The sequence below is a fragment of the Balaenoptera borealis genome (assembly GCF_965194805.1).
Source record: "Balaenoptera borealis genome assembly, chromosome: 16".
In the NCBI taxonomy this organism is placed as follows: Eukaryota; Metazoa; Chordata; class Mammalia; order Artiodactyla; family Balaenopteridae; genus Balaenoptera; species Balaenoptera borealis.
Window position 1 is genome coordinate 58,977,172 of NC_138872.1, and position 9,998 is coordinate 58,987,169.

At 50.7% G+C, this 9,998-nt stretch overlaps 1 protein-coding gene across 4 annotated transcripts in view; it reads right to left on the reverse strand.

Moving 5' to 3' along the window:
- Positions 1–6,357, reverse strand: part of TVP23A (trans-golgi network vesicle protein 23 homolog A) — a 33,201-nt gene extending 26,844 nt beyond the window's left edge. For all 4 annotated transcript variants that reach the window (XR_014235357.1, XM_082358764.1, XM_082358763.1 and 1 more), the window contains exons 1-2: positions 6,211–6,357; positions 5,894–5,973 (exon numbers count right to left, since the gene is read on the reverse strand). Coding sequence is in view for 3 of the 4 variants with exons in the window: in XM_082358764.1 (XP_082214890.1) it covers positions 5,894–5,973; positions 6,211–6,219 (89 nt within the window). In the remaining variant the exon portion in view is untranslated. The remainder of the gene's footprint in view (positions 1–5,893; positions 5,974–6,210) is intronic.
- Positions 6,358–9,998: the final 3,641 nt, after the last annotated feature.

A 9,998-nucleotide genomic window follows, 5' to 3' on the forward strand; every position in this document is an offset into this window, starting at 1 on the left:
AGGGGTCCCGCTGGATTTGTTGCATACATTCGTCACCCAATGGAGTCCTCTTTACACAACCCTATGATGGAGCTAACATCATTCACATTTTACAGATGAGAAAATGGGGGATCCGGAGGTGCCCTGATTTGTTCAAGGTCACTGTGAGTGAAGGGTTAACATCAGGACCACCTGCCTGGGAATGATCTGGGTCTCCCATGGCAGTGTCCTATGTGCCTGCTCGTGGCGTGGAACTGCCCCTGGGCTGGAGGATCTGTGAGCTGGCAAGCAGGCCTTGGACCTCGGTGAACAGAATCCTAGAAAAGGTTGGCAGGAAACAGAACTGAAGCTGTTATGCCTCAAGGTGACCCACAGTGTCTGGCTCTTGTCGCTGCTAGCCCAGCAGAGCCCCCGTAGTGACAGAGCAGAAGCAGCTGAGTCCCCCGATGAGATGAAGACGCTGTGTCTCTGCTTCGTATCCTTCTCGAGAGCCAAGTAAACAGGTGTATATGAAAGCCTGTCTGTGTCTGGAGAGGCTGTCTGCCAATCTAACCCACAGCCGCAGTTAGTTGGCTGGGGAATGGCGGAACCAAGATCCAAAGCTGGGTCTGTCTGACCTCGAGTCCAGGCTTCTCCTGCTCCCCAAGGCAGCTGGAAGCCCAGAGTACTCACTAAAAGTTGGTCTGTAACACAGCATGGTTAAAACACAGAGTTACCATTTGGCCAAGCAGTTTTGCTTCTAGGTTGATGCCCAAGAGAACTGAAAACATATGTTCATACATAAACTTGTACATGGATGTTCACAGCAGCGTTATTCACAGGAACCAAAAAGCAGAAACAACTCAAATGCCCATCAACTTACGAAGGATAAGAAAAATGTACTCTATCCATACAATGAAATATTATTCAGCAGTAAAAAGTAATGAAGTTCACGCCAACACGTGGGTGAGCCTTGCAAACATTTTGCTCAGTGAAAAAAGCCAGATACAAGGCCACATACTGTATGATCCCATTTACATGAAATGTCCAGAATAGGCCAATTCAAAGGGACAGAAAGTAGATTAGTGGTTTCCAGGGGCTGGGGGAGGGGAGAAATGGGAAATGACAGCTTAATGGGTAAAGGGCTTCCATCTGGGGTGATCAAAAATTCTGGAACTTGGGCTTCCCTGGTGGTGCAGTGGTTGAGAATCTGCCTGCCAATGCAGGGGACACGGGTTCGAGCCCTGGGCTGGGAAGATCCCACATGCCGCGGAGCAACTAGGCCCGTGAGCCACAATTGCTGAGCCTGCGCGTCTGGAGCCTGTGCTCCGCAACAAGAGAGGCCACGACGGTGAGAGGCCCGCGCACCGCAATGAAGAGTGGCCCCCCCCACTTGCCACAACTAGAGAAAGCTCTCACACAGAAACGAAGACCCAACACAGCTAAAAATAAATAAATAAATAAATAATTAAAAAAAAAAAATTCTGGAACTATATAGTGATGATGATTGCACAACCTTGTGAACAGACTAAAAACCACACTGAATTGTATATTTTAAAGTGTGAATTTATGATATGTGAATTATATTTCAGTAAAAACATACACTCACACATACAATATGACACCAAAAGCAGAGACAACAAAAGTAAAAATAGATAAATGGAACTATATAAAATTTAAAAACTTTTGTGCATCAGAGGACACCATCAACAGAGTGGAAAGGCAACCCATGAAATGGGAGAAAATACTTGCAAATCATACATTTCATAAGGGCTTAATATCCAGAAAATATAAAGAACTCCTACAACTGAACAACAACAAAAAATCCAATAACCTGATTAAAAACTAGGCAAAGGACTTTGGATAGACATTTCTCCTAAGATGATACACAAATGGCAAACATGCATATGAAGAGATGCTCAACATCACTAATCACTCGGGAAATGCAATCAAATCCACAATGAGATACCACCTCACATCCATCAAGATGGATACTCTGAAAAAACAGAAAGTAACAATTGTTGGTGAGGATGTAGAGAAATTGGAACCCTGTGCATTGTTTTTGGGATTGTAAAATGGTTCAATTGTTATGGAAAATAGCATGAAAGTTCCTCAAAAAATTAAAACTAGGGACTTCCCTGGTGGTCAAAGACTCTGCGCTCCCACTGCAGGGGGTGTGGGTTCAATCCCTGGTCAGGGAACTAGGATCCCACATGCCGTGTGGTGCAGCCAAAAAGGAAAAAAAAAAGGAAAAAAAAAATTAACACTAGAATTATCATATGACCCAACAGTTCCACTTCTGGGTATACATGAAGAATTGAAAGCAGGGTCTTGAAGAGATAATTGCATATCTATGTTCATTTCAGTACTATTCGCAAGGGCTAAAACGTGGAAGCAACCCAAGTGTCCACTAACAGACGAATCGATGAACAAAGTGTGGTCTATACACACAATGGAATATTTTTCAGTCTTTAAAAGGAAGAAAATTCTGATACGTGATACAACATGATGAACCTTGAGAACATTATGTTAAGTGAAAAAAGCCAGTCACAAAAAGACATATTCTCTATGATTCCATTTACATGAAGTATCTAAAGTTGTCAAGTTTAGAGAGACAGAAAGAAGAATGATGGTTGCCAGGGGCTGAGGGGAGGGGGGATAGAGAGGTGGTGTTTCATGGGCACAGAGGTTCAGATTTGCAAGATGAAAAAGTTCTGGAGATCTGTTTTACAACAACATGAATATATTTAACACTACTGAACACTTAAAAAAAGGGTTAAAATGATAAATTTTATGTCGTGGGGAGTTTTTTTCCACAATAAGAAAAGGTAAAAAAGAAAAAAAAGTAGCGCACTGGAAAAACACACGCAGCATACCTAACATTTCCTCTACCTGTTGTGGAGTCACATCCTTCACTGATTCTGCAAGGTGCTCTCCCCACCACACTGCACTTCACTGACCTGGAACCAGGGACAGGAAGGGAAGGGACCAGGTGTCTGTCCCCAGGGCTTAGCTAGCACCTATACACAGATGCTGGGTAAATACGTACTGAACAAATTGTATAGCCACCACGTGGTGAGGTCAGGATGGTACAAGTACCCCCATTTTACAGATGGGTCAAGGCTCAACAAGGCAAGGTGAACACTGTCCAAAAATCACAAAGTCAGCAAGTGGTAAAGGAAGAAGTGGCCCTGAAATCCCAGACTCCTGTTATAGGGCCCCTTCCATCACTTCACCTCCCTTCAAAGTCAACCTGGAATCCATTTCAACATGGAATTGACAAATAACAATTCTCACCTGATACTAGTGATTCTTGTTTGGATCATGGACCCATTTGACAATGTAATTAAAGTCTGAGTCCTTTTCCTAAAGCAGCACACATGTGAAACTTAGATAATAGTTTACACAAGGTTCCTGAACCCTGTGAAGCCCATATACAGACCCCAGTTAAGAACCTCCTTTCCATCCTGCTATCTGGGTGACTTCATTTATGCTCAGGATTTAGAGCCATCTCTATATTCTTCTTGAGCATCAGAACCAACTAGAGATGCCCATCCCCTATGAATCTGGTTACGTAGGTTGAGGCCTGTACCAGAAATCTGCATTAGGCACAGAGGATTCTGGAATGGTTAGCTCTCAAACACACACACAGCCATGAGCTGCTGCCTCCCAGATCTCTGCATGCAGCCCAGATGACGCCCCCAGAGCTCCCAGCCTCTCTTCCCTGCTGCCCATCACACCTGGCCATTAGAACATTCTACCACAACCCAACGAAGATGACTCTGGGCTCAACGTCTTTCCCCCAGAAGTGCTCCTTCACCTGGGTCACTAGGCCAGAGGCCTGGGCATCACCCTTGACTATTCCCATCCACACCCACATCTTGATCATCACCGAGGCTGGCTGATTCTGCCTCTTCTGTGCCTCTGGGCCCCTCCACTTCCCTCCATCACCCCTGCCCGCGCCCTGGCCCAAGCTCCCAGCTTCTGCTTCGCGATTCCTTCTTCTCTTACAATCCACCGTCTATTGTGTAATTCTGATCATGTCACTGCATTGTGCAAATTCCAACTCTAGAATTGCACTGTCCAATATGGTAGCCACATGTGGCTATTAAAATTAAATATCCAAACGTGTGTCCCTCAGTCACACTAGCCACATATCAAGTGTTCACCAGCCAGAGTGGCTGGTGGCCACCACACCAAACAGCACAGGTGTAGTACATTCCCATATGTTCTAGTGGACAGTGCAGCTCCAGAACTTCCCCTGTAAGCCCTTCCCGGTGTGGCCCCAGCCTCCGCTCAGACTACTCTCCACTAAAGCAGTCTCAGCTCGCTAAACTCATGACCTCACCTCTAAGCCTTTGCATGTGTCCCCCCACCCCCGCTTCGTTAACTCCTACCTATCCTTCAGGTCTCAGCTTAGCTGTCACTTCCTCCCCTGACCAGCATAAGTGCCCAAGCTTCTGCCAATCACAGCACTTAAAACACTGAATCATAACAGCCATGGGCATGCTTACACCCTACATCCCCACACCGACAGTTTTCAACCCGGGGCGAGTCTGCCTCCCAGGGAACATTTGGCAGTGTCTGCAGACACTACTCGTGGGATGCTACTGGGCATCTGGTCAGTAAAGGCCATGGCTTTACTGCTAAATATCCTGCAATGCACAGGACAGCCCCTGCAGCGCAGAGGTATCTGGCCCCAAATGTCAGCAGTGTCGAGGGTGACCATCCCTGCTCTAGACCAGGCGACTCCACAGAGGCAGGGGGTGTGTCCTGTATACTGTATATCCCCAGCCACCAGCCCAGGTGGGCATACAGAAGGAGCTCAATAAAGACTGAACATATAATGCATTTAGATGTTCTAGAAGATTCCCCAGGATTCCAGTTGTCTTATTGTGTCTTTTCTTAAAAACAATCATTGGCCATTATGATAAGCTCAATAATTGCCCCTCAATCCAGGGTCCTAATCCCTGAAAGCTGTGAATGTTACCACATACTGCAAAAAGGGCTTTGCAGGTGTGATTAAATTAAGGTTCTTCAAATGGGGAGATTACCCTGGATCATCCAGGTGGGCTGTAAATGCAATCACAAGTAACCCTGTAAGAGGAAGGCAGAGGGAGATTTCACACAGAGGAAAAGGCGATGTGAAATGGAACAGAGAAAGACTGGAAGATGCTACACTGCTGCCCTTGAAGGGCAGAGGCCACCAGAAGCTGGAAAAGGCAAAGAACAGATTTTCCCCTAGAACCTCCAGAAGGAGTGTTGTCCTGCAGACACTTTGGTCTCAGCCCAGTAAAACTGATTTTGGACTTCTAGCCTCCAGAACTGTGAGATAATAAATCTCTGTTGTTTTAAGCCAACACTACGTCTGGCTGGCTGGAGCTGAAGCAGGGATAAGAATAAAAATTCAAGCCCTTGTCCACCTCTCCAGCCTCCTGCCAACCCCTGTCTTCTCCCCCACTACCCTCCAGACACAGTGGCTTTTCTCTGACCTTCCAAACACAGCCTGGGGCCCTTGAACCTGCTGTTCCTTCTACATGGAAGGCTTCCTGCAGTCTCCCATGCATGGCTGGCTGCCTCTCATCATTCAGGTCTCAGCCGAAACATCACCTCCTCAGAGAGGCCCTCCCTGACTGCATTAAGGCAACTGGCCTCCCCCAATTACTTTCTCTTTCATCATCCGGTTGATTTTCTTCCCAACTCTTCTCACACTAATTATCTTGTTAATATCTTTGTTTGCCTGTTCAATGTTCGTCCCCTCCCCCGCAAGACTGCAGGCTCCAGGAGGGCAGAACCTTGTCTGATCTGTCCAGGGTGTGTCCCTTGCCCCATGCCTGGCACACACCAGGTGCTCAATACATTCTGAATGAATGAATGTGAATGAATGAATTTGCAGCTCTGTGGGATGCTTGCCCAATGCCCAGTCCCAGCATACCTGATCTTGGCTTTCCGAAACGCCAGCTCCTCTTCGTTGCCAAAATCCAGGGACACATCCTCAGTATCGTCCACCAGGGCCTGGGGGACACCAAAGGCGGGTGAAAAACCCTTACGCGGTGCACAGGCCCTTTGACCCCAACCCTCTCTGCTGGCGGGACCCCTCCCCTTCTCCGCCTTCGGCCCATTTGGGGTCCAGAGCAGGCCCAAGCCCCGGCTCCCGCATCCCTCCTCCTCCTCCCCGCTTCTCCCAGCGCTCCCGCAGGCTCCTGGCGTCCTCGCCACCACCCTCCCATCCCCAGATCCCCGCGGCCCTACCTGCTTCATCCCTCCCAGAGCCCACCTGGAGCCCACAACCCAGCCTCCGGCTCCACCTCTCGCTGGGATGCCCGGCGGGCAGCTGCGGCTAGAGGCGCGGTGGGGTCGGAACCTGAGGCCCCCGGTTCAGCCTCCGCTCAGGTCTCCGGTGGGGGCGGGGCGCGCGGGGCCCAGAGCGCAGTCGCGGGCGGGGGAGGTGGGCTCGGCTGCCCGGGCGGGGGCGGGGCTTGGGAGGGTCCCTCGGCCCCCGGCTCGCTGGGGACAGCGCCTAGGAAAGAAAGAGCTGGCGCCCAGTGGAAGGATGGAGGGCGAAGACAGAGCGGCGGCAGGGAGGGGACGATACGGGCTCAGAGGAGGACATGGGAACCGAGGCCAGTGATCCAGAGAGGAATAGAGCGGGTGGGTCCGTGAATGAGGTGGATGGTCCGTAGGTGTCGAATGAGCGAGTGAGAGGGTGAATGAATGAATGTCAGTGTTGGGCAGCCTCTTTCAGGCTTTGGAGAAGGTCAGTGTTTCCCAAAACTCTCGGATCCCGAGAATTCCCTAGGGCCATTATTAAAAGCAGTTTCCCAGGCCCAACCCTTCAGATTCATAAGGCCTGGAGTGGATCCCGGGATTCTGCCTTTTAACGGGCGAATCTGCTGCAGCCACGGCTTGGGTACCACTGCTGCCCACAGTTGACATCTGCATGCATCGTGGCGCCAGACACATATTGTGCACAAAATAATTTTTATTAACAGTAATAGTAGTGTTTCTGGATGTAAAGGCCTTCCCAGGAAAGAAGGCTTGCCACCTGAAACTTTTTCCTGGCCCGGGACAAGGTCACTCCTCTCCTTTCTGCCCTCTCCTCCTCCTGGCCAGTTACCCAGGGACAGAGGGCCTAGAGTCTAGATGCCAAGGCCCCTAGTCCTGCCCTTTGCCCTCCTGCCACGGACAACAGGTACCTGCCCCCCATCCCTGGTGACCCAGAAAAGGACTAGTGGTCCACAAGCTCCTGACACAATTAACCCACTGCTGGTCCCCACCGGGGTGGCCGCCTGGGGTGTGCCCTGGAGGAGGGGTAGGGAGCAGAGCTGCAAGAATGTACCTAAACTCTGAGCCCTGGTCAGGCACCCCACTCAATGCCCTAACCTGAACCCATGAAGGGCCTGCCAGGTACTGTGGAGGGAAGGTATTTTCTCCTGGGAATGCCACCTTCAGGAGTCCGGGGACCTGCGAGGAGCCTGAGAGGCTGCAGCTCTGACAAGTGCTCAGGGGATGCTGATGCAGGCCTCTGGACCACCCTTTGAATCGTAAGGATCTAAACCACCAAAGCCCGGCTTTCTAGAAAAGCCTATTGGCTCTTCCAGCTCAAAGTCGGCTCCAGGCACAAAAGAGTGTCACACTGAGAGACTGGGGTGCCCTAAGCTCCCCTCCCCCTCTGGGCCCCAGCTGCCCGCGAGGGGTAATAGGGGAGGGGTGAGAGAGGGCCACAGCAGAGGGCAGGTGGAGGTGAGAAGCCGTTACAGAACATTTAGGGGTTTTTCCTCTCTGAGAATCACCAACTGTTGGTATCTGTCAAGTTGGGGCTTAGAGAGTCCCCAAGGGGGAGAGGAGGTAGGAAAGCCCCCTTGGAAGCCCCATTTGGGGACAAACTGTCATTCTCAGTCATGGGGTTGGGGGTACCTTCAGAAGAGCCTCAGCTCCCACCATGTGGAGGTCACATGCTCCTGAGCTGTCCTCAGGGGCGGGCACAGGCTGAGGGTGCAGATGTTGGGGCCCAAAGCGGGGCCTCCAGGGGAAAGCGCCCTCCCTCCCCCATACACCTGGATGACCCTCTGTGGGGTCAGCCTGTGGAATTTGAGAGTGGGCAGAGAACCCGAGGACTCTGCAGGGAATTCATCATTGGCTTTGAAACCAGCTGCAGTGGTTTCACCTGGGGCTGCTGGTTAAATGCAGATTCCAGGACCCCACTCTGGGCCTTCTGAAGCTCCAGGGCCACGCTTGGGCATCTGCTTTTAATAAGGGCCCCGGGGAATCCTTGGGTTCAGAGACTTCCAGGAAACACTGACCTTCTCCCCTCACACTGGTGCCACTGAACCTGGCCCCTGAAACCTGCCTCAAGTCACCTCTGCTCGTCTCAGCCCAGGAGGGGCTTGGGGAACAGAGCTTTGAGAAGCAGCCCCATCTCTGATCCCTGCGGTGTGGCTTCCAGCCCTGAAGCCAGAACAACCCAAGGGCAGGGTCTCCAGGCTCAGGCAGCCACTGGCCTCTAGACGGCCCTTGGAGGTCAACTCCGGAGTCAGGCAGCCCCAGCTGCGCATGTGGGTCCACCATTTCCTGGCTGGGTGGCCTTGGGCAGGGGGCTTCACCTCTCTGGTCTCGTCTCCACACCTGTAAAATGGGACTGCACCTCCCCTCACCTGGCAAGGATGATGCAAGGACTAGAGAAAACACATGTGAAAAGCTTGCCTCAGAGTAGGGGCTCAGAAACAGTGGCCCTGGTGACACTGGCTGTGGTCATCAGCAGAGGGGCTCGAGGTCCAAGGAGCCCCTGTGGGCTGGGCAGCACACAGGACCTGAGCCTCAGGCCACAGTCATTCCTTCTGCCGAGGGACAACCACCTTCATGGGGGCACAGGAGCTGCACATTCAGCTCTGTTGGCCATTTCGCATCTGCGTGTACCCGGCACTAATGACAGCTGGAATAGAGGACTGTGCATGGCTCTCTCCCCCAGACAGGACCCCAGGAGCCCTGAACCAGAAGGCAGAGACTTGGATTGGACTAACAAGGCTGAACGTGGGAGCCCGGAGCATGGCTGGGGGAGGCGGGAGGAGTCAGCCTGGCTGGACCATGCTGGCTCTCTGCACACAGACTTTCTGCTCTTTATCCTGCAGCACAAGGGCAGCTAGCACTGATGAAGTAGTAATTAGGGGGAGGGTGTGTAGGGGCTGCCCTTGGGATCCCCATCCACCTTGCCAGGGGGAGGCAGTGCACGTGGTGAGCCCTGGATTTCTACCCAGATGGACCTCAGCTGTGCCTGGGCCTCTGATTCCCCATCTGTGAAATGGGTAGAGATTCACTTCCCTGAACACTCCCGGGTCCTTCACTCACTCAGCCCTCACCTGCTCTGTGCTTGATATGCTGGTCTAGACACAGGGACACAGCACTTGGTGAGACACATAAGGTGCTTGCCCTCTTTGGGCCGACATCCCAGTTGTAGATGGATAAAAAAAAAAAGTCACAAGAGCTTTTTGAAAAGTGCATTAAGTGCCCCAAACAAAGCTGCCCTGTCCAATCTGGGAGCCAGGAGTTACTATGGAGCCGTTGAAAGGGGGCGAGACCGATGGCGGTGTTCTGTCAGCATAAAATACACACTGAGGTTTGAAGACTTAGCAGGAAAAAAGGATGTAAAATATCTTCTCATAATTTTAAAATGGCTCACGTGTTACAATGATCCTGTTTTGGCTCTATTGGGTTAAAGTACAATTAAAATCAACTTGCCTTGTTTTTACTTTTTTAAATGTGGCTACCAGCACATTTACTATGATGTGTGTGGCTCGCATTACATTTCTATTCTAGAGAGTGATTGACTGGGAATTCAAAAGGAGGACAGGGAAGCCACTCTGGACTGAGCCTCGATATTAAAAAGAATTTTTATGCCCAAATTGAAACAAATATAAAGTAAATAGCATAATAAACCCTCATGCACTTGTCCTGATTCAAAATTCCCAACTCAAACAGCCCATCTTTTTGCATTGATCCATTCCCTCTTTCCTTCTTCTGTATGATTTTGAAGCAAACCCCAG